General features: G+C 38.2%; 1 protein-coding gene across 2 annotated transcripts; it reads left to right on the top strand.

Moving 5' to 3' along the window:
* On the top strand, window positions 1-20,742 carry TRA2B (transformer 2 beta homolog). 2 transcript variants are annotated; one of them, XR_014296756.1, is made up of 10 exons: window positions 1-185; window positions 11,545-11,678; window positions 12,723-12,885; window positions 14,493-14,681; window positions 17,316-17,431; window positions 17,774-17,857; window positions 19,024-19,083; window positions 19,656-19,703; window positions 19,792-19,865; window positions 20,322-20,742. XR_014296756.1 is itself a non-coding variant. In XM_082654561.1 (9 exons), the coding sequence occupies exons 1-9, from the start codon at window positions 150-152 to the stop codon at window positions 20,330-20,332; spliced, it is 867 nt and encodes a 288-aa protein (XP_082510687.1). In that variant the 5' UTR covers window positions 1-149; the 3' UTR covers window positions 20,333-20,742. The 2 variants fall into 2 exon arrangements, 1 of the variants encoding a protein (XP_082510687.1); XM_082654561.1 differs by lacking the exon at window positions 19,656-19,703.
* Window positions 20,743-24,929: the final 4,187 nt, after the last annotated feature.

Here is a 24,929-nt window from a genome sequence, read left to right as displayed (position 1 = left end):
CCGAGCGGAGGCGGTGCGGAGCGTTTCTCGTCTCAGCGGCTCGGGAACCAGTGCGTGCTGCGGAGCTGCGGCTGAGCCTCTAGGTAGAAGGCGCAAGAGGTTGGCAGCTTCGATTGAAGCACGTCGGGCGGCGAGAGCAGCTAGAAGTCATGAGCGACAGCGGCGAGCAGAACTACGGCGAGCGGGTACGTAGCGGTGGTGCAGGGGGCGGCTGTGTGGTCCCAGCTTCTTGCATCTCTTTCCAGGCCCGTCGGCCTCGGACCGGGAGACTGGGGCGATTTCGACTCCGAAGTCTGAGACCGGGAGGGATGGGAGTCAGAGGTTTAAAAGCCCTAGTGGATAGTGTCTTTATCCGTGAAGGAGGCCGCCGGCGGGTTTAGGTGGCCCTTTACTCGAAACGGCGGTTTTTTCCGTTATGGGGGTGGGGGGGAATTAAAAATGGCCGCTGCGTCCCCTCCGTGGTGGGGGAGGGGAGCGGTATCTCGTTTCGCCGTTGCTCTCCTGTGAAGCCTCGCCGCAGCCATCTTGGGCTGGCGGACTGGGCGCGCTGCCAGAGGCACAAAATGGCGGAGGAGCCGCGCGACAACCTCCAGGCCGCGGGGGACGGGGCGGGCAGAAAGGCAGCGTTCTTTGGGATTTTTTTTCTCAGAATTTAGGTTAAGACAGGATCGTATTCTGGGCCCCGAAAGAATGGGAATCTACGGTGTTCTTGGGGCCTCTTTTAAAATGGGGAAACTAGTCTGAGGTAGACTAAGTTCTGGACCGGTTAGTTTGAGGGGGTTGCGCGCCAGCTTTGTGTTCGGCCTAAATGGAGTGCTTTTCTTTGATACCGAAAGGGCTTTCAAACCCAAAATCGTTTTCGGTATCCAGAGTAGACCACGGGTTCGCTGAGATTTTCTTGTTTGAGGGAGTAGATTTTTTTCTGCGAGATGGTGGAGAAATTGGCGGGCAGCAATTTACGGCGCCGTTGTTTTCTTTGTTTTGAGGCATTCCTACTCTGCGAAGCACACGTTGTGTTGGTGCACTTTTTAAAGTTTCCACTCCAAAATGTGGAGTTTGGTGAGGGTTGGATAAACTGCAGAAATAAGGAAGTTCCCGGGCTAAGAAAGCATGATGTAAAGCTTGGTTGCGGGTTCATGAGTACTAAGATGCAGAAATGTCAGTCTTGCCAGAATCTTGCATATTTGGAGGTTTGTTAGAAGGGTAATAAAAAGCACCATGGAACTTGACTTTTTTTTTTTTTTACTTGATGGGATTAAGTTGGGTGTTTTTACAGTTTATCTGTAATTGTCAGGTAAATCTACTTAAATATCTTCTCAAACTCATGAAACAAATTTTAGTTGGTTCATTAGAAGGGCGTTTTTATAGAGAAACTCCTTAGCTCTTGGAGTCTTAGTGAATTTACTGTGTAACTTTGGAGCCAAGACTGATTAATTTGCCTTGAACTAATCAGGCCCCGCCTTTACCTGTGCAGATGAGTATTGGCTTTATATGTTTTTCCGTAAGACGATTGATTGCCACTGTCACCAGTGTGTGTGTGATTATTTTTTAAGCTCGCTCTTAGGGTGAGAAAGCTTGGATCAAGTTCACAAGTTGTTAAAGCTGTGGGTTATGGTTTCTGCCGGTTGAATATACTGTCGAAACTAGGCGTCAGTGTTCGGACTGGAAAGCAAATGATAATTTTAGTCTTCAGCTATTAAACAAAACAATTATAGGATACTTTTGCATTGTTTTGAGACTACAAAATGACTGGTCTCTGACTAGAGCTCTCAGTTGAATAAACCTGAGTAAGTTACTTGTGATGGTGTGCTTGAGAAGATGAAAAATTCCCCAAAGGAAAGTTAGGGTATTTTTTTAAGTAAGGGAGGAAACAACTTCAAGAATTAGGTCCTGGTTTGAGACATCTCAAGAGACATTGTCATCCCATTAATCAAGTTTTTGAATTGATACTTTCTGTTAGTAGAATATACATCCTAGTTATATCACAATCCCGTTACATAGAATGGTGATTCAATAAATTCTTATGGAAGGAGACAAAGTAATAAAAAAATTTAAAGGTACATGTTAAAAATTGATATTTTGTCTTACATAGAGTCTTGACTTCTTGGAAGAGTTTTTCTGAACTCTGACGTTGTGGAGTACTTCCGCATTGTTTTCTTTGGCGTTTGTTTTGTATGTAGATTGCTTTCCAGTCGGTTTATTGGAACCTGAAGTGGTTAGCCTATACCTAAAACAAATACGTTTGGGACTCCCAAAGAATGCGTGGCAAAACCATAAAGCTCAGTGGGATGATTTAAATATAATGCCATTAAAAACACTAGGTAGAGCACTCAGGTCTGATTGGCTAGAAACTTCCTTTTGGAAGTGCCTGAAAACAGTGGGAAAACCGTTGCATTCCATCTTGGACATGGCCTGCTATGAATAGCTTATCTGGAGCCTGAAAAATTAACTTTCATTCCTCTCTGAGTTTTCAGACATTACAAATTGTTGATGTAAATCACTAATACTAGTCTAATCAGCTAATGTTAATGTAATCACTAAAATCTTATCAGCTGGAACCACCTCCTGCCCCACCATAGCCACCAGCCCCGCCGCTCTAGACTATTATAAGTTCGATTCCTATACAGACTGGGGTGGGGTGCGAGCAATAAATTATCCTCGACTTGCTTGTTGATAGTGTGTTTACTTTATTGCGTGAATATTGACAGTCGTGGTTCCTTATGTTCCTTTGTCTTGTTTTAAATGTGCAGCTAGGGTGCGTTCCTGAATTTTTGTGGTTCGTTTCACACTTTCAGTTATGGCAGAATCTACCTTTTACCTGTATCTGGGATTTTTCATGTCAGGGTTGATAGATTTAAATTAAAACCTGTTGCTAATTAGAGCTGACTTCCCTGATCTGGCCAAATCCATGTTAAAGTAAGATATTCATTTCAAAGTTCTAGTTTTTTCCAGTCATTTCCCAAAATTGGTCACGTTTTTTGCAAAGCACCTTTGGGAAAAAGAGAGGTGCTTTTAGCAGATATGTCATGTCACAATTTGGGAGAATAAGAACATGATAGAGTCATGTAGCCAAGTTTAGAGGTGCATGGTAATGGTGAGAGGGGGGTGGTAAATAAATCTTGTAAGGCCCAATTATGGTCACACTCTTTAGGGTGTGGTGACGTTTGTTTGTTCTTGGCACTGGTTTAATGTTCAACCCTCCTAACTAATTTCTTTAGCTTGTATAAATGGGTCTTTAACTAGAGAAACCAGAAACTAAGGAAACGCTATTTGTATGGACCAAATCATTTTAATTTGTCTGCTATCAAGATTGCAATAACTACTCTTGATAGTGTTGCCTATTTTTGTAGAAGTAATGTGTATACAATATAGGTATATTATCTTTAGTCTTATTCTTTGTAGAGATGAATAGCATCTGGATACTATCCCATCAAACTGCCTTTCAGATTCTGCAGTTTATTTCCTCTTCTGCTTAATCTTGGGTTGTCTTTTTGAATTGTTTTTAGCTTCTAACTCTAAATCCAAATTTTCAAAACTAAAATATCAATCTCTTTCTTCCTAGAGGATTAAATTAATGTTGGTGGGAGGAAATAGTTTTGTTTCAGTGTGAGTCTGGTTAGGCACAAGTCTCTTGAAACCAGGTTGAAGAATATTTTTCTTGGTCTTAACTAAGAATGATTTAATGTTACGGATATGGCCTGGAACTAGAAGGTGGGATGTTCATACTGAAATTACAAGTGTTTATAAGGTAAGTACTACTGGTTTTGTGAAAAGATTGAACAGGAATTCAGAAGATGAGAGGTGTGTTAAATGGAATTTGCCTTGTACAGCTTTTTCCCATTCCTTATCTCCAGTAAAATCCAAAGCCTGGTAAATATTAATACTTGCATAGTTGTTGACATTTTGCCCAAGAGGACAATGCTACAGTATGTATATCTTTTGAGCCTTAGCATTGCGTGTTATGTTGATCAGTGTTTTACTCATAATTGTATTATTTTCCTATGACCTACAGTGATGTGATTGGGAATTTTAAGTGTTCACCCAATTTAGTTTTTTGGGGGGAGGGGGGGTCAGGCTTGTTTTTAAGCTGGGGTTGGGGAGTTCTTCATTATAGCAAATTAGTCTTCAAATTCCCCCAAAATCTTTGCTTTGAATTGGGTTTTGGAGGTTACATTCTGATTTTTATCAACAAGATTGCTGAATATGACAGCATGGATGAGGACCCTTTTGGGGTTGTTTTTTGTTTGTTTTTTTTTGCGTAGATATTAGATTAAAAAGTAGTCTTCTGAAACAGTAAAACATACTTGCGCTTGAATGTTTTATGAATGTAAATTCAGAGTCTGTATGTATTTGCAAGAGATCCTTTTAAAAGCTTGGGCTTAGAGCTCATTTAGGCATGTCAGATGACAGTTTTTTCAGAAATTTTCAGTCTTTGAGGATTTTTCTATCCAACCAACCTTCCGGTAGAGTTTAGCTGCAGAAAGAAATAGTATAGTCCGTACGTTGATATGAGCATTGATCTTTATAGCAGATTCAATGAGTTTTTCTTTATCTCCTCCTAGTTTTTAAAATACTACCTTGTCGATCAACCTAATGAGTTTGCACGTTTTTAATGTTACATAAATTCCAGCTGTAGTCCCTAGAATTATTTTAACAAAAATTGTGTTGGTTATGGGACAAATTTCTGCTTATTTGTAAGTAGGATCTCTTAACCATATGTATATAACATTAGCCCAGTAGTTCTTCTGGTTTTATGAAGTGGCCACTTGAACTTAGCTGAGGTTTGAATGAACCTAGTATTTATATTATCTAGCAGTGTGCTTTGTTCTTCAAATATGGAAGAAGGGAGAATGTTGGGAAGGAGTAATGAAATAGCAGGAAGGCGTCCATATTGAAAACTTGTGGTATCTAGAGCTTTGGCCTCTTCTAGCATCTTCTGCACCTAAGCCCTGTATTTAAACTTTAGGAGGCCTTAAGAGGAAACCTGCTTGGGCATTCTGATTCCACGATTACATTTGTGCTGGCAGTAAACATTTCCCATTACATTTTAGTGATGGATATTAAAATGAATTACTGTGACTCCCTTAAATAAAAAGTTATTTAAATTTTTTCCTGGATTAAATAAGCAATAATTAACATTGAAAAACTAGACTGAAGGTTATGGTTGTCTTTTTGATCAGATAGGTATAAAGACTCATCTCTCACTCTCTCTCTGGTTCCCCCCCCCCCAGAAAGTTTTATTTTCAGAAAAACTAGGAGAGGAAATTGTTAACAGTGAAAGATCATAAGGTGAAGTTCAGGGAAACTAGGATGTTTTATGAGGGCAGTTATTTTGATTAAGGTGTTCAGTAGACACTATTATACTTTATTGATCTGTTAGGTGATATCGAGTCTTTTTAATAATTTCAGGAGGTGAGCTGTAACTTTCTCCCAATATTGCCACCTTTCAAAGTAGAATTGCTCCTTTGGACTGCAGAAGATTTTAATACTTTGTTCATTGAGGGGGGAGATTTCACCAAAAATTCTTTGAAAACACCACTGTTGGATTCAAGTTTGTTCTGCTTTCTTCATAGCTACTCGCATGTAGTAGTTGGTTGACTTGATCTTTTTAATGATTTTAGTTCTAAATTTAGTAAGTTGGGCCATTCATATTATAAAATCTCACTAGAGCAGCTTTCCAGCGGTGGGTTGAACACTATAGTCCAAATTTTCAAATTCCCTAATTGTTTTTTTACAGAGCTACTTTTGCAGTTAAAAAAATGTGTGACGTTAAATACATATCTTGCCCTTAGTCACAATTTGTAAACCTCTTCAACCCTCAGCCTTGTCATCATTGTGCAAATGAATTGTCCGTGCTTTCCTTTCTTGCACTTTGTATTTACGTGTCACTTTTTGACTAGAGATGTGCTTTTGACACTGAACATACTTTCTATTGATGAATACGATAAGAAGTGTGAAATGTAATTACAGTTCTTAAAATGTCAGTTGAACAGTAAATGTTCAGTCGTGCACTTCACATTCAGCTTAAGCATGATAAATCTACTTGGAGTAGACAAAAGAGATTGATTATATATTTTAGAGCCAGCAGGAAACTAGTTTCAGTTTTTTGAGCTGCGTATTCTAGCTTTTCTAAAAATCCAAAACAACAAGAGGGATTTTTTTTTTTTTCTAGTTTCAGTTTTGGCACTGGATTTTATCCTGGAGTTTTAAAATATTCTTCATCCTGTTCTTTTTCTATTAAGGTTAATGTTGAAGAAGGAAAATGCGGAAGTCGTCATTTGACAAGTTTTATAAATGAGTATTTGAAGCTCAGGAATAAGTGAAGCTGAAATTTGAAAAAATAAAAGAAAGAATGCATGCTAATTATCAGACCAGAAGTCCCACTTGTAGAATATTGAGCAATTTGTGTGAAGTGGGGAAGATGAAAGAAGTCAGAATTTGAAACGGAAGAATGAAGAAAAGAAATAAAAATGAAGTTAAGATAAGAAGTAATCTGGAATCAGAAAGCACTACGCTAAGTAATTACTAGTCTGTTTATGTGTCCCTGTATATTTTGCTAAACATGCATGCATTATTTGTTTAATAGAAGAAATATATACAGGGAAAAGAAGTGCCTTCCAGGGGAAACGTTTAAATTAGGTAATTCTAATTTTAACTTCTTAGTCAAATGATTGAAATGCAACTTTAAAAAATAATAATAACCCTTTGTAGTCAAATAGGAGGCAGGAATGAGCTCTTCAGTTTGGGTAACAGCCAGCTTCATGTTGTCTCCTGGATTTTTCATCTCTAACTTTGCTGGTCCTGGGGCATGAGTGAGTACCTCCAGAGTTGGAGTTGGTGGTCTGTCTTTGCCACCCCCCTGGACTCTTAATGCACAGACCCCTATTCAGTACAGAGCAATATATAGTAGAATGTTTTCTTAAGTTTGTCAGAGTTTTCCTAAAGAATGTCACCAGATTGGTTATGGAACCAAACCCCGAAAATCCAAGCAAAGAATTGGACAGGATAATTCCTTTTGGCGTTTATGAAAACATTAATTTCTTTCTAGATGGCAGTAGTGGAAAGCTATGACCATTTAGGGCCTAACTTTAAGATGCATGTGTGCTAAATTCACAAGATGATTCTTAATTCTTCCTGTTTAATTCTTATTCCAGCTCAATGACTGGGGTTACTGCTAGGGTTACTGCTAAAAAGTTATAGGGGGCTTCCCTTAGAATGAGGTGGGTCACATAAGTGAACAGGATATCTAACTGAAAAGTGGCAAAAATAGTAGTAGGTGCTTTTTTCCCTTTTCTCATTTTCTGTTATTAACACTTAACCGTTAAAATGTGAGAGATATAGATCATAAAGTAGCTTTATTCTGGTTCTCTACTCCCTCCACTTACTGGGAAAATAGACGCCAAAGTTCTGTCATTTTCCCTTCTGTGTGTTGTGTTTTAGCTGAATAGAAAAAAATGGTGCAGTCTTGTTACTTTCAGTTGGATGGGACAAATGCATGTGTCAAAATAATGCCCAGTAGTAGCCAACCAACAGATGGCTTCTACCCTATTGGGAAAGCCAAGGCTATCACTTGTCCCCGAAATGAAGATAGCCTAAAAAACTTTGAGAGTTGTCAGACTTTACAGCTTTTGGAAAAAGTGGTCTAAATGACATTCTAGAGGAATCCATTTTCTGAGATTTTAGGGCCTGTTAGTGTCAGATTTGTGGTTTTTGTAATATTTCTGTATCTTGCAAGCAGAAAAAACTTAACTTCCATTTATAGGCAATAGTTTCCAGTATTTGTCCCGATTATTGCTTTGTAAAACTTGGCACATGTAAACTAATAACATTAAATTGGTAATGTTGATTTTGCATTCTAAATTACAGTTTAGGCAGAGAGCTGAGGCAAGTGATGTGAATGGATGTTTTTCTATTTAAGCTCATGGATTCTTTTATCAGGAGATCTGAAAGGTCCTTGGGGTCCAAAAGAGAAAAGACCTGTTAGTCATCTAAGGGGAAGAAGCAGTTTGGAATTCGATTATATGGCACAAGCTGGAAAGATGTAAAGCAGAAATAAACATTGATGCTAGTGGAGCATCTCATCCATTCAGGTTCCTCTCCTGCCCTGGCCAAAGCATCTTTGAGTATGAGAGTGCATCCCTCTACCCCTTGTCTGGAGACTATAGGGGAGACAGGCCTCTTATCCTGGGGCAGGTGTAGGTGTAAGGTACATGTCCTCAGGAGGGCTGATTAATGCCAGGGGGCAGGTGGGGGCAGAGAAGATGACAAAAAACAAGGTTTCAGGAAAATGACTTTGTTGGGGGAAAAAAATCAGATAGGTAAGAAGTATAAAGCTTGAAATTGATTAAATTAGTGAGACTTAACTAAGCATCATAAACACCTATGGTGTTTTTAAGAAATACGCCCAACTCCAGACCTACTAAAATAAGCGCTAGTTAGGGATGTGTTTTTAAGTGCTAGGTACGTTTACTGCATACCTCTAAGAGCCACTGTTCAAAATGTAATTTAGTGCATCTAGTTTTTAAAATGTATGAGAAACCTAGTGATTGGATGGTTTTTCCCACTTCTTTCATTTCTTTCAGAAAGTTTTTCTAAGATATTGCCATTCTCAGAATAGGTAGACACTGGTTGGTATTTTGTTGGAAGGCTGAGTTTGTTTTTCTCTGATGCGTTCCGTATAGATTGTATATTAGTATATGATTAAGACCCAGTCTATAAGAACTTGATTCCCTGAGCAGTTTTCAGGGAATTTTGGCTTTGTTATTCATGCTAACTTTAAGTATATGACCCTTTTCCTTGAGATACTGATATTCAGAGTAGTGCTTCTTTTGGATTTTAATGTGTTGACATTTATTGTTCTGACAGCCCTGAAAGTGGACTTAGAATTTTCCTTGCGTGTAGGGGCTTTTCCAGCTGGTTTTACAGATTTGACCATGGACCAAGGTTTAAAGCTAACTTTATGCTTTTAGATTTGGCTAATTTAGGTGTCATTTCTTCTAGACAGGCTAAATATCCTTGCACATAGTTACAAACCAGCTAATGGCCAATGTAACTGCAAAAAGGTTTAACTTTAAGACTACCCCTGACAAGAAAGGTAGGAGGTTAGAGGCATTGTTTTCTGTGTTAGCCTAACAAGTGTCAGTACAGAATGGAAAAAATCTTAGCATTCTGGTGGTTTCTCCTATTCCTGGTCTGAGAAGTGATTACTCACAAAATGCATCTGCATGTAGCCAATTAGTTGTAGAAGTTGAGTGAAAAGTCTTACGATAATTTCACAAATACTGTATCTTTGACCCTTGATCTGCTAGAATTTCATGGGAAAACCTCATTAAGGTTTATTCTGAGGCTAGAAGTACTTTCTTTTCCCTCTTGGTGGACAGACTGGTAAAGCATCTCAGCTTGGAATAAGGCTTTTCTGTTTACTGAAGCGAGAGGCTTAAAAGAGGATCTTGACTTTTTCTACTCTTCCTTCCTTTTTCAGATCCGTAAACTGATTTCTGTTAACTACAGTTACTTTATTGGTAATCTTTTAACTCTTATTGTGAGGCACCCATATTCTCTTCCTGCCAGAGCAAATTGTTTTTGTTGGTTTTCATTAAAAGTCATAATCATTCTATGAAGTAATCTTTCTAGCATTGGAGTAAACAAAGGTATTTAGTAAATAGCTTTTAGGTCCCTGTTTCTTCCTTCTCTTCTAGATTAGCTTTTGCCTGTTGAAATGATGGCAGAAAGTGCATCCCCAATTTGAGAACTTCTTTGTTCGAGGAGGAGGAGGTGGATTGTGCTTTAAAATGTCTCTTCAGAATATTTGCCAGAGAAAGCCAAGGGATTGTTGGTTGGGGTCCCCAAACCACTTCTAACCACTCCTTGATGGTAAAAGCAGCTGTTTTCACTAATAATTAGGGACCATCTTTGAATCTCTTTACTAACTTGTGGCAGGAAGGAGAGGGGGCTGTCATGTTTCATGTCACTTTACACCATGTTTCATAATGACTGAAATCTTACTGTAAAGTTTCTAGAGTTGTTTTGGGTGTAGAGACCAGAACTCCTTTTGCCCACTGAGTTAACTCTTATGTTCCCTGTTCTAAACTTTAAGCTTTAATTTGTCTCTTCTGTGTTGCATCATAGGAAGGATCTTCCAAATTTTCTCCATTATGTTCTTAAGTCACAGAACATTCTAAAATGTTTTGGGCTGTGATTTAAAAGAATTTCGTATCTTCTGTCCTTTGAAGAATGGCCAGTGTATTTATTCTGAGGGTCTACCACACAGGGAGGTCTCTTGTGATAACTTCTATGCAGCTTCAACATTGATTCTTATCCCTACAGTGACTTACCTGTAATGTTGATTCCTTTTGAGTCTGGCTGTTTATCCTGTGTTGGGCAGGAAGTTCATTAGACTAATGCCTTTTAATTTGCTGAAGATGGATAACCTGGAATAAAGGTTGTCTTGGTTTGATGATACCTTGGTTAGCTATCAGACTGAGTGGATTCTCTTGTCCATTCCACTATTTCTGTTTTGGTGTCTTGGCAGAACCTTTCCCTAGGTCCAGTTCTTTCTATACATGTTTGCTTTTTCCACTAATTATATGCCTTTGGTTCACTGATGAACTAGTTATCCTGATTACCCATTTCTTTGCTAGTTTCTTTTAGAAATCTTTTTTGTATTACCTACCTACCAGCTAGTTCCAGTTATGATAGGGGAAAGCTTGGGTATACAGTATATACCTAGATTTCCTGAACTTCCCTTCCTAAACCTAGATAAGGAACCCATGATCTAAACTGTTTTGGTTTTAATATGTCCTTTATGTAACTTTTCTAACTGCTTATTCTCAGTTCCCCATCAGTTGGCACTGGCCCATCTACACTTAGCTGAGTAAGATCTCTGGTACCCTCTTAATTCTTACCTCTGCAGTTAATTCACTGCCTCTCTGCTATAGCTCCATCTGGTTGCTTTGAGCTTTTTAAGGGCTTCCTACCATGGTTAGGTGGACAGGCTCTACAGATCTAGTGTCCTTCAAGCTGGTCCTTCCTTTCCACTAGGTTTCTACCTTTCTCTGGGACTTGAAACAGTTACCGTCCTTGTCTTTTTTCCCACTCAGCAGTAAATAAAACTTGAATATACAGTAAGTTTTAATTAATTTCATAGGGTTTTTTTGGTTGATGGCAACTTGGTTGAAATAGGTGTGAGGTATAGGTGTCATAGTTAATAAGGTTCTTTCTCACCCTAGTCTTTATGGAGTAACATTCCCAAAACAATCCTTGGGCAGTTCCCTTAACTGCTTGGCTTTGGCACCCATTTCTGAAGAGTGGGGTCAGTTAACTCTTACCCCTGCTCCCTAAAAAAAGGTGGAAGTTCAAGTTAATTGGCTTATGTCAATTGGAGCAACGTAACTATTATACCAGGTATATTCAGTTCCTGCCCTTACCTATGTTTTCTTATCTTGGAAGGGGATTGCTTTCCCTCACCATTTATCTCACCACAGCTTATTTGTTTTTAAGTTGCCCAGAAAGTATACAAATTAAACTTTTGACATCTACGTGTAGGAATCCCGTTCTGCTTCCAGAAGTGGAAGTGCTCATGGATCTGGGAAATCTGCAAGGCATACCCCTGCAAGGTCTCGCTCCAAGGAAGATTCCAGGCGTTCCAGATCAAAGTCCAGGTCCAGATCTGAATCTAGGTAAGAAAGACTGTCTTGGGATTTTCTTGTTACTCTTAGCTTTCAAATTGGTGTGTGCTTTTGTAAACTAGGAAGATAGAGAGGGTCAGTTCATTTGTTGGCTTATTTAATATTGGTACTAGAAATGAAGTTAGTCGTTAAGATCTGGGAGATAGAAGACTAAGTGGTTAAGAGCCTGGGTTTTTGGAGTTAGGGTTCAAATCTTACCTCTATTTTTTTCTGGCTTGGGCAGATTACTTAACCTTTTTCAGTCTTAGCTTCCTTATCTATAAAAGGCGAATTAGTAATAGTACCAGTTCTTCAGAATTGTGAGGATTCACTATGAGTTTTAAGTGAACTGCTTATTAGTATGGCAAATAGACTGCAGAATATTGGCTTTCAGTAACTGCAATTCTTGATAAATAGGTATAGTCTAGTATGACAAATGTATGTATAAAACAAAAACACCTTAATGCAGCGCTATTTTTTTTTTTTTAAATGTTCGTCAAGAGTAAGCTATACATCTTGGTTTGCCCAGGTCAGCCCCAGTTTATGCCGATTGTCAGGCATAATTAACAGCGCCCCCTTTCTCTCTTACAATGTATATCCTCCTTGGTTTAAATGATAGTTCATATAATCACTGTAGTTAAGAGCAACTGGTTTTAAAATACTGCTGGAGAAAACTGTGATGGTGATTTTATCTTAAGTGAATAGTGGGCATAATGCAAGAAGCAGAAAAATAGAGGGTGGTATTCTGAGGGGTAAAGGTGGGTGCAAATCAAGCTAGTATGAAATGCATGTTTTATGGTTTTAGAAAGATAATTGTGTTAAGTTTAATCTCTAAATTATTTTAAGATATGATGGAAGGGAACTTTAGCTGGTAGTGGTTTTTTGGAACTCTTCCTAGCAGAGTAGAAGTGACTATATACAGAAGAAGAGTATCGATCCTGCTATATGCCTGAATTGTGTGTTCCAACTTTTGTAGTTTAACTCTAGAATAGAGTATTGAAAGCCATATCTTACTGTTAGTTATTTAGTCATAACCTTGAAGCCTTTGTCTTTCAGGTCTAGATCCAGAAGAAGTTCTCGAAGGCATTATACAAGGTCACGATCTCGGTCCCGCTCCCATAGAAGATCCCGTAGCAGATCTTACAGTAGAGATTATCGAAGACGGCATAGCCACAGTCATTCTCCCATGTCTACTCGCAGGCGTCATGTTGGGAATCGGGTAAGATGAAAAAAATGTTTTTAAAGCAGTGGACTGTTTAAAGCCGCTTTATAATAATACATAATATGTTCCCTTTTTTTCTTTTGTTTGATGTTAGAACTGATATTATTTGACAGTGGAGCTTTAGCATGAGTTACCTGTAGTGCCTTTTTAGTGTTTCGAGATTGTCTCTTTTTAAAAGATACCACCCATGTAATTGTCTATATTTGTGCTGTTGATCACATTTAAGATATTGTCACATTAACAAGGTATTGTCATATTAACAGCACATCAGATTAAAAAAATCTCCATTATACATTACTATTATTACTATTGTACGCTAGATCATAGGTCTGTATGTTTCATACTAATGTTAATTTACGTTTTCTGGGTTTGTTTTAATACACTTTACAGAATGCTGTCCTGATTTTCTCATTTACTTTTTTTTTTTTTTTTAAATTCTTGGCTGTGTTGGGTCTTTGTTTCTGTGCGAGGGCTTTCTCTAGTTGCGGTAAGTGGGGGCCACTCTTCATGGCGGTGCGCGGGCCTTTCACTGTTGCAGCCTCTCGTTACGGGGCACAGGCTCCAGACGCGCAGGCTCAGTAGTTGTGGCTCAGGGGCCTAGTTGCTCCGCGGCATGTGGGATCTTCCCAGACTAGGGCTCGAACCCGTGTCCCCTGCATTGGCAGGTGGCTTCTTAACTACTGCGCCACCAGGGAAGCCCTCCCATTTACTTTTAAGCAAGTTTCTTTCAGGTATTAAGGCTTTTTTATCTTCCACAAGAAGTTCCAAATGAGATGGCATTTAGTGTGTTCATATTGTGGTTTCATTGTATAATGTAATGCAAGTAGATGTAAAGGGAGTGTTTGTTTTTGAAAGTGCGATGGAATTTGACTGCAGTAAATGTATGTATGACGTAAATGAAACCTTTAGGCAAATTCATTACGGCTACTGGAGTGTCAGCGACATTTGGTTTATTATTTTCCTTACGGTAATAATTGCAAGCTACTTATTAATACCTGTTAAATACAGTTTGGTACTCATCTTTGGTTACATTTATGTGTGTGTGTATGTGTATATATATATATAAACTTAATGTATACAATGTTTCTATAGAAATAAAATCGGGCTGAACATGCTCTTCTATATCTTTTTGGCAATTTAGAGCCTCCTATTGCGTGAGTGGTATATCATAACATTTTAACAGTATGCTGTTTTCCCCCCCTCTGGCTTATAGAGACAGTGCTATTCTGATTATCAATATGTGTGCATATTGTTGAGTATGTGGCCATTTCTTAGAATAAAGCCCTAGAAGGTGAATCCTTTGGGCAAATTGCCCTCCAATCTCCCCCCCCAAAAAAATGTCATGTGCTTTTCACTAGTATGAGCTGCTGTTTCCCGTCCACTTACTAAGTTGAACTTACCCCTTTTGCGGTCTTTTTTACATGTTCTTAAACATGCTTATGGTGTTGCTGTAATATTAATTTTAGAATAGCATTTTATTTCGTTGTTTATTATCTTTTAGGGTTAGTGTGACATTTTTGGCTAATTTATGCATAGTTTCTTTTTTTTTTTAACTTTGATTTATGACACGTTTTAAAGTTGAAAATCCATTTTTCTATTTCTAGGCAAATCCTGATCCCAACTGTTGTCTTGGAGTATTTGGATTGAGCTTATACACTACAGAAAGAGATCTAAGAGAAGTGTTCTCTAAATATGGCCCAATTGCTGATGTGTCTATTGTATATGACCAGCAGTCTAGACGTTCAAGAGGATTTGCCTTTGTATATTTTGAAAATGTAGATGATGCCAAGGAAGTAAGTAAAAGTCTTGTATGTTTGTAAAAATACCAGTCCTATTTTTAACTATTTTTACTGGGATAAGGACAGTTTTTGCTTTAGTAACTATATATAGCTTGAGCTAAAGGAAATGCATTCATCTGGGAACATACACTGATCAATATTGAATTTTTTAAAAAACCTAATGTGGGCATTTTCAAATATTTGTACAGTAACAGAAAAGTATGACAGTTTGGTTCTATATTCCAACTCAGTCCTCTCTACCACATTTGAAGTAAATCCCAACATAGTCAACTGTTTCCAGGTGTGGTATGTGTCTAGATACAGATATTTCTAAAGTATAAGAATATTAATACTCATTTGGAATATTTAATCACTGTTTATATCAAATTACTTTTTAAATTTTATTTATTTTTGGCTGCGTTGGGTCTTCGTTGCTGTGTGCGGGCTTTCTCTAGTTGTGGCATGCGGGGGCTACTCTTTGTTGTGGTGTGCAGGCTTCTCATCCCGGTGGCTTCTCTTGTTGCAGAACATGGGCTCTAGGCATGTGGACTTCAGTAGTTGTGGTGCACAGGCTTAGTTACTGTGCAGCATGTGCGATCTTCGTGGACCAGGGCTTGAACCCGTGTCCCCTGTATAGGCAGGCAGATTATTAACCACTGCACCACCAAGGGAAGCCCCCAAATTCCTTTCTTTAAAAAAAATTTTGGCTGCATTGGGTCTTTGTTGCTAGGCACAGGCTTTCTCTAGTTGAGTCGAGCAGGGGCTACTCTTTGTTGTGGTGTACAGGCTTCTTATCGCAGTGGCTTCTCTTGTTGGCAGAGCACGGGCTCTAGGTGCGCGGGCTTCAGTAGTTGTGGCGCATGGGCTAGTTGCTCCGTGGCATGTGAGATCTTCCTGGACCAGGGATCAAACCCGTGTCCCCTGCATTGGCAGGGGGATTCTAAACCACTGCGCCACCAGCAAAGTCCCCCCCAAATTACTTTCTAAAATGGAGAAGAACATTAAAAAGTGATAAAGCTATGACTCTGACTCAGGAGAAAGGAACTGGTTTTGAATGTATACTAGCAAGTGATTTTATATTTAGAGTTAAGTTGACTTGAGGCAAAATATAGGAAGTAATTTTTTGGGGGGCTGTGCTGCATGGCTTACGGGATCTTAGTTCCCCGACCAGGGATTGAACCCAGGCCATGGCAGTGAAAGCACTGAGTCCTAACCACTGGACTGCCAAATTAAATTTTTTTTATTATGTAGACTAAAATAAAAATTCAGTGTGAGAATCTAGGCCACATTTAAGAAATCTGGACTTTAGATACATACAGTATAAGGAAAAGTTGAGAAACTTAAATGACAAGCCATCTGAGGTCAATGTTGAGATGAGTAACTGAGTTCTAAATGAGATTATATGGTTATACATTTTCTTTTATATGTATATATAACTTTGTCAAGATTATACTAATTTTTAAAAACTATAGATTTTAAAATAAAAAGCTGATCTACTAAAGGAAGAATTGAAAGCTGAATGCAAGTAATTATAATTTAAGAGATTTAATAGATTCTTTAAGATCTCATTCACTTCATTTTGGTAATAATTGAACCGTATAGGCTTCCTGGTTTCCCTAAATTTTTTTTTTCTTTCTTTTTTTGCTACAGGACCAGAGTTCACTTTCTGAAAGATAGCATATTTTGTATCTGAATCAGTAGTGCCAGAAACTGTCTTGAGGCAGAAACGATCAAACTAGAAAATAGCATACTTGGAATTAGACGTTTAAATTCTATTTAGGTGGAGGGGTGTTTCTTTAAATTGTGAACAAACTGCTATGTCTTTGGGATATTTTTTCCTTAAGTACATACTGTTTTATTTAGTCTGTGTTCTAGATAAAAGAACTATATGTAATTCAAGCTTTCTTCATCCCAACCTTTTGCTTCCATAGCAGGGAGCCATAAACTTCTGTAAAGGATTAGACAGTAAATATTTTGGGCTTTGTGCACCATAAGATGGTACGCGGGCCTCTCACTGTCGTGGCCTCTCCCATTGCGGAGCACAGGCTCCGGACACGCAGGCTCAGCGGCCGTGGCTCACGGGTCCAGCCGCTCTGCGGCATGTGGGATCTTCCCAGACCGGGGCACGAACCCGTGTGCCCTGCATCGGCAGGCAGACTCTCAACCACTGCGCCACCAGGGAAGCCCACCATAAGATCTTAATGACACCTTTTCAACCCTGTCAAAGTAATGTAAAAGTAGCCATGTAATATGCAAATTAATGAGTGGAGCTATCTTTCGTTAAAACATTTATGGTCACTGATTTTGAATTCCATTTATGATGAAATACTATTGATTTTCTTTCCCCTCACCCATTTAAATTCTTAGCTCATGGGTCATAGGTTGACAGCTATGTACTGCTTTAGAGCTACAAGCACTGTGTTAGATAAAATATTTCATGGGTTAAATTGGCTTTTGTGGTTTTTTTGGGTAAGCTTTTCTGGGCTAGCTTTTATAAATAAAGATTTAATAGGCGGAAAAGCCTATTAATAAGCTGTCAGGCATAATGTTCTGGCCTAGCTGAAACATCCAGTTGGACCCTGTTTATAGCTGTTGGATAATTTGGGGCTTTGTCCAGGGTGTATATAACAACTTACATATCTTTTGAAGGCGAAAGAGCGTGCCAATGGAATGGAGCTTGATGGACGTAGGATCAGAGTTGATTTCTCTATAACAAAGAGACCACATACCCCAACACCAGGAATTTACATGGGGAGACCTACCTAGTAAGTTTATTTTCAAGGTTGTTAAAAATACTGACAATTCAGTTTGTTCAGTTCCTCCAAGAACTACACGTAGTTAGGGGTGGGGGGGATCTGGCATTTCAAACTGGCTAAAACTCAAAGTCAATACAGTATATTCAGTGGAAACATTCTGTCGGTACCACACATTTTGATTGGTATCATTTAATAGATCACATCCCATTTTTATCGTAAATAAATGCCATAGATTTGGCTTTGCTGGGTAATTGATTTTCACCAGACCATTTTTCCCATGCTGGAAACTTAACCGTTACTATAGGTAAGATTTTTAAAGTTCGTACAAATCTTACTTACTGTTGTTCATAGTGGCAGCTCACGCCGTCGAGATTACTACGACAGGGGTTATGATCGAGGCTATGATGATCGGGACTATTACAGCAGGTCATACAGGTAAGTTAAGCATAATACTAAGTTTAAGTTGCCAAAAAGTTGAAGGTCACGCCAGGTCTTCTCCTGAATCAGTTGCAACATAATTTAAGGCAGCACTATATACATACCTGAGTTTTAGTCTTTGATACAAGTCATTACCTTTAATACTAAGATCCAGGCCCAGAGTTTACACTAGTTTGTTTTGGCCACACCATGCGGCATCTTAGTTCCCTCACCAGGGATCGAACCCGAGTCCCTTGCATTGGCAGCACGGAGTCTTAACCACCGACTGCCAGGGAAGCCCCTAAACTAGATTTTATGATTATGTGTCTTCTTAATTTATCTTTGTATGTATATTTTTTAAACACCAAGTTGTAAACCAACTGAAATCCTTGGTTTCAGAACATGACAGTGAAAACAATTATAGACCATACTTCAGTTTTTTCCCCCTTTTTTGTTTTTAAAGTGAGTTTCATAAGCTGTGTTTTGAATGTCATTGCTTTATAAAGCAATTTTTCGTATCTAAGGAATCGTGCACTGAAGGGCAGGGGAAATTGATTCTTGGAAGAATCAAAGAAGTAATTATTTAAGGACAATAATTAGTGAAACAATGGTAAGAAGTTTATTACCAAAAATATTGATATATATTTTGGGGTTTGGCAGGGAAATGTTCATGACACTGGGAATACTTTGAAAGGCAAAAATGAAGTAAAGTTCTCTATTTTATTAGCAACAGCAGGTAATTCAGACCCTTCCTTGCTTGTCAAAATGTAAATTGTGTAAAGTATTGACCACAACAGTTAATCCTTGACACCTTATTTTAGTGTGGTGTTGAGGTGTGGATGTCGTCTTTTGCACACTATTCAGTAATGTTTTAAGAAGTTGACAGTCCTGACATTTAATACTGACAAAAAGAAACTTTCTTAAAACTGGCATTTCTGTACTGAGTGACACTTAAGGGATTGATTTTTGGAAGCTGCAAAGATTAGGGTCTTAATATTTTAATTCATGAGCATTTACTTTTAATGATATTCATTTTAACCACCAGGGAGAGCTCTATGCCAATTTGTAAAGAGGTGGCAAAAGCAGCTAGCTTTCACTTCTGCGAGTTTTAATTTTATTGCATGAATTGTGTGTACTTTCAAAAAATTTTTAAATGAATATATGTTGCTTTTCTGCCTTCACAGAGGAGGAGGTGGAGGAGGAGGAGGATGGAGAGCTGCTCAAGACAGGGATCAGATATACAGGTATGCCAGGAGAAGATTTAAAATCTGTACAATAGTAGAATGGCTCACATAAAGACATCTTCGTTATTAGTATTTTGGTAAATTATAGTTGGCATTACACAGAATTGGATTGCATGAAGTTTATGAATATACTGTAACTGAAGCCAAATGACAATGTGTACATGGCTTAATTTGTGTGTTCATAGAAATTAATTGCGCTTACACTAGGTCATTTACTCAGTGGTACCATTTTGTACCTTAACATGAGATATGGCAAAACTAAGTATTATTCCTGATAGTTTTATTAGCTTTTTATAAGTATTTCAGAATAGTAAGTGAGTATTCAAGTTGATCTTTCTTACACAGAACTAAATCACTTTGAAGCACTATGAATGAAATTTTGTTTTGGGTGCTCATAGGGTATAATTAGTGGTAAAGTTTTTTTTTTCTCCTTCTCTAAGCCATTTTAAATTCTGTTAAGTATAATGTTAATTAGCAGATGATCAGTGGATCAAATATAGCAAGGAGTATTCAACCTCTGATAGTTTGAGGGGTTATTTGGTACTGGGCCTGATAGTGTGCTTCATTCTCAGGACTAAAACAGACCTTGAAATCCTGTGACTAATGCAGTATTTTTCAAGGTCAGTGAGGGTCTTTTAGTTTTGGAAAGTGACAAAGGGATCATATATAATCTCGGTAGTCTTAGATGGTGTTGACATTTGTTTACAGAAGACGGTCACCTTCTCCCTACTATAGTCGTGGAGGATACAGATCACGTTCCAGATCTCGATCATACTCACCTCGTAAGTTTTTATTGACTTACATGATTGTTTATATGTTGTAATAGCATGGCTTGCTGTGACTTACCAAACAGCAGATAATGGGTTAATTCAATTAGTTTTATCTGTATTTCTCTCCAACTTTTGGTTTAAGGAAGTATAGGAAAACAACCCTTGGATCTTACTGTTGTTGCTTATGTTCTGTCATCATTTGTAGCTTTTCTTTTTAGGAGTCCTTGTTAATGTTTGTACAGCTTGGAAACATTTGAGTGACTTAAAACCTTAGCTTTCAGCTATATACTCCCAGCTATTTGTTTAACATTGGTCGTCTTAGTGAAATCTTTATGTGAAGGTTTTCCTCTATTTTCACAGGAGAGAATCTGGTACATAGGAATTTCCTGATGGCAGAGTAGTTTAAAATGCTCAACATTAAAAGTACACACTTGAGTATTGAAGAATATTTATTTCTTTTCTTCCTAGGTCGCTATTAAAGCATGAAGTTGAAGACTTTCTGAAACCTACCCTAGAGTTGGGATATTGTTTGTGGACAATATTTTTTATTGTCTCCTGTTTAAAAAGTGAACAGTGCCTAGTGAAGTTAGGTGACTTTTACACCTTTTATGATGACTACTTTTGGTGGAGTTGAAATGCTGTTTTCATTCTGCATTTGTGTAGTTCGGTGCTTTGTTCAAAGTTAAGTGTTTTCAGAAAAGTATGTTTTGCATGTATTTTTTTACAGTCTAAATTTTGACTGCTGAGAAGTTTCTATTGTACAAAACTTCATTTAAATGGTTTTTCTACTGAATCCAGGGTATTCTGAAGATCGAAGCCTGTGTGTAAAATGAGCTACCAAATGGCAAAAAGCAACAATAAAGTTTGGTTTTTACTTTTCTTTCTAACATATCAATGGTTAGCAGAACTGTTCAGAATAGACTGTCAGTAGTAAATTCAAGACAAAAATGCCCGTTTTCCTCCAGTCCATAAAACATAACCATACTTAATATACCTGCAATTAAGTGATAAAAATTATGCTCTGTAACTCTATACTGCTAGTATTAGGCCTAAAGATCTTTCAATACAGCTAATGCTTAATATAAATGTGAATTTGTCGGCGTTTATATAATCTGTGTTATATATATAGCAGGGAATAAGATAAGAGTTACACAATGAATGCCTTTAAAAGGCTATTTCTTAAAGCTGTTACAAGGGGATAATGGTATTTCAACTAGTTATCAGCAAGTGACAATACATTCCACCACAAATGTACTCTTGTTCTTCTAGCTTTTACATTATATGGAAAAACTGGGTGCTTTAGGGTTTGAGAAAGAGAGAAGGGAACACTACACCTGTTGTGGATGAACTGAAGACTTTGCCTGTTCATTTTTTAAATATTATTTTCAGGTCCTTTGCTTACCAAAGGAGGCCCAATTTCACTCAAATGTTTTGAGAACTGTGTTTAAATAAACGCAAATGAAAAGAGTAAAAGGCTGGTACAACTCAGTTTATAAAGATTTTGTTTTAACCTTGCTACATATATAATTAAGAGTTCTTTTGGACTCAGTTGTATTCTTTTTTGTTGTTATTGGTGTTCTAAATAGATAAATTGTGTATTCCTGGCAGATAAATCGAAGTGAGTAACTAGGTATTGGAGTGATCATCTCCACTTGCAGATGGTGTTATATTAAAATAACTCTAGTCTCCACACTTGCCCTGAAGTTACCTGAAATGCACATTCTTCTTAGTTTATTTTCATGGTCATTTCTAGCGAAATTGCTATAGGCAGGTAATTAAAGTTTGTTAGCCTGCTGACCTTTGTATTATTACTTAAATACAGTATACTGTGTCCCAGGTACTTTGTAAAGCACTTCCCATATATTAATATGTTCAGTCTGCATCAATCAAAATGGTGTAGTAATTTACCTTAGGTCAAACAGCTGTTAAAACAGCAATGCTGGGATCTGAACTTGACCAGTCTCAATCCATACTCTGTACTCTTAATCATGATGTCATTCTGCCTCTAACCTGGGTAACCAGATGATTAAAAATACTGGTAATGGAGGCCTAAATTTGCCAAACTTACTGGACAGGTAGAGATAGGCTGAAGAGTGGTGAGACTCCTTTCCTCTTCTGAGATAAGAAAGCAAGTAGTAATCTGTTAGTGTGCTATGATGGTAGTTACCTGGTTTACAAAAAGGGTTTTTGTAAGCCATAAAACAGTGTATAAGCATAAGAATTGAAGACCATGCGTATGGAAGGTGTAAATGGTCACTTCCTCACAGTAGAATTTGGTACAAACAGGTCCCTTTAAGACTTACTGTTCACACTATGGAACATTTTGTTCCCATAATTAAAGCTTTCTTACATTTAATTGCCAACCTTTTTTGTCACTTTTGGGGGGATCTCGGAATACTTTCCGAGTGTATCTGATCAACTGTTGCTGCATAATCAGTCATTAAAACTCAGGCACACAACAGGTACTTCCACTGCTGATCTCATCCAGGCTCTCATCTGTAGGACAGCTGGGGTTGACTGATAGACTGCAGGTGTGTGCATTTGTTCCACATGGCTCAGCCTCCTTGGAAGAGTGAGCAAACCAGCACATTTCTCACTGTGATGTGGAAACACAAGATCATGACGTTCAATCATCCAAGTACATTTTCAAGCCTCTGCTTGTAATAACATTACATCTTTTCTCATAGGCAAAAGCAAGTTTTCCAAGCTGGTATTAGATAGGTGTCATTTTCTCAGCTTCCCAGCATGCAGACCTGCCATTGGGATATTCCCCAAGCTGAGTCCTGCTGAGAGGCAGAGCCCACCTAACACCATAGATGCTCCAAATCCCAGATGCTTGTTTACCCATTCTTTGCATCTACAGCATATGCCTGTGAACTAGGCACGGTCAGTCAGGTGTATGCAAACTTTAAACCTTAAACCCAAAAAGTAGGGATAGTAGAAAATTATTCAAGTGAGTAGAGTGGATAGTAAGTGCCTTAAAGATGTCAGCAATATGTGAGAGGGAGTGGAACTAGAGGATAGGGAGGTGGTTATATCTCTAGCCAGCAGATTCCTTATCTGGTGTCAGTGGCAGCAGTGGGACAGGCTGGTGTCCACAGTTTGGCAGTGGTGATGACCTCACTGGACTGACTTCATGGTGTGGCTAAAACTTCCTTCCAAGCCTGACTCTCCTTTCCTCTTGCAGTCTGCAAACTTAAAAAGACACCAAAAATTTCCTGTATCTGCTTAAGTCAGCTGGCATTTTTTATTTATAATCAAGAATCTTGACTGATAAGTAACTCCTTGTCATTTTGTGATGCTTAATTGGTAGCCATCTCTAGTCTCAATTTGTATTCCCTCTAATCCATTCTTCATTAAGCGGTCAATGTCTTAAGAGGTATATCAGATCACATCATCCCTTTGTTTTAAAATCCTTCAATGGTTTCCTCTTGCATTTAGATATAAATCCAAATTTTCTTTTTTAGTGACCTGCAAGGACCTTCACTAACCCCTCAACCCACCAGGTCTCTCCAACCTCATCTTGCAACTTTCCTTTTGGATACTAGAAGCAGGAGCTTCCTCAGCTTTAGTAAACGAGTAGAAATTCCAACAATAAGCCACTTGTGAAGAGGAGAGGAGCAAGGAGGAGGCAAGATGGAGACAAGACTTGGAACTGAGTATCTATTATGGTACTTTTTAGGCTTGGGACCAATTCCCTAATGCTGATTCTTGCTTATTGCCTGCTTGACCTTTATAATTACAGTTTTTTCAAAACATAGTTTAAAATGTAAGCAGCTTAAAATTTTTTGACCTTTAAAATATTTTTAAATGAATTTCCTGAAGCTATTAAAAGCTGAGTCTCCTTGAGGTTAAGTTGATATTATTTTTTCAATGTAATGGCTATATAGTTTATTTAAAGCTAAAAATTATCTGATTGATAAGACACATATTGTATCTCTCTTCTTTCCCCAGGCAAAAAGATTGTCCCATTAGGCAATATAAAGCAAATTATCTGATAATTGTATATCATGATAATTCTCTCCAGTCTAAAGGTGCTATTTGAATTTAAAGGTTGTCAAATTACTTCTGATTTCTAGTTCTGCATGTAAGGAAACTGGAAGTCACCACTCCATCCTAACAAGTAAAAGCTGAACAACAACAAAAAGTCAACAGCTCTTTTTCCATCTGTAAGAGAGGTAAGGTCATAGGGCAAACTGCTGCCCCCCAAATTGAAGAGATGGACAAATACATTGGAATCTCAGCTTAGTGGAGTTGAAACCCACAAGCAGAAATCTCTGCAAAAACCATTCACCAGAGCATTCTGTACCTCTTAAAGATCTGGCCCCAGGAGAAACTATTTAACCAGAGCCCAACATGCTGGGATTTTATCAGAGCCTAGCTGACGTGGAAAAGGGAAATACCCAACTCCAGCTTGCTCTAGCTATCTTGTCCCACATAAGAGGCCAGGAATGGTGGTGGTGTGTCGGGGCAGGGGGCTCAGAAGCACTTGTGAAGTTTACAGGGCAGAGGCACAGACACACTAGAAGACTGACACTAATCACAGGAGTATAGATGGTTTCCCCTCTACCCATACCTTACCACCACATTTCTAAAGGCTTACGGCAATTCCTTATAGCCAGTACATTATGTCCAGCTAACGGGGGGAAAAAATACAAGGCGTATTAAAAGGCAAAAGCCACAGTTCGAAGAGACAGTAGGCATTAGAACCAGACTTAGATATGGCAGGGATGTTGGAATTAACAGACTGGGAACTTAATTAAAACCACTGTTTAATATGCAAAGGGCTGTAATGGATGAAATAGCATGCAGGAACAGATGGGCAGTGCAAGCAAAGCGATGCAAACTAAGAAGAAATCAAAAAGAAATGCTAGACATCAAAAACACTGCAGAAATAAAATGCCTTTACCAGATAATAAAACAGGACATAGCTAAGAAAGGAATTGCTGAGCTTAAGGAATTCTCAATAGAAACTGCCCAAACTGAAAGAAAAACACCAAAAACCCAAGAACTAAGACAACTGCAAAAGGTATAGCTCATATATAATGGTAATACTAAAAGAAGACGAACAGAAGA

This window comes from Grampus griseus (genome assembly GCF_964374135.1).
Source record: "Grampus griseus genome assembly, chromosome: 5".
Lineage (NCBI taxonomy): Eukaryota > Metazoa > Chordata > Mammalia > Artiodactyla > Delphinidae > Grampus > Grampus griseus.
Note: the sequence above shows the minus strand (reverse complement) of the source record. Positions and strands in the feature narration are given on the sequence as shown.

What these genes read in the sequence shown, in the direction of transcription:
- TRA2B (XM_082654561.1), top strand. Translation starts at nt 150, where the DNA reads ATGAGCGACAGCGGCGAGCAGAACTACGGCGAGCGG. An exon ending in TACATGGGGAGACCTACCTA is followed by an intron (nt 17,432 to 17,773) that starts GTAAGTTTATTT and finishes TGTTGTTCATAG; the next exon opens with TGGCAGCTCACGCCGTCGAG. An exon ending in TATTACAGCAGGTCATACAG is followed by an intron (nt 17,858 to 19,023) that starts GTAAGTTAAGCA and finishes CTGCCTTCACAG; the next exon opens with AGGAGGAGGTGGAGGAGGAG.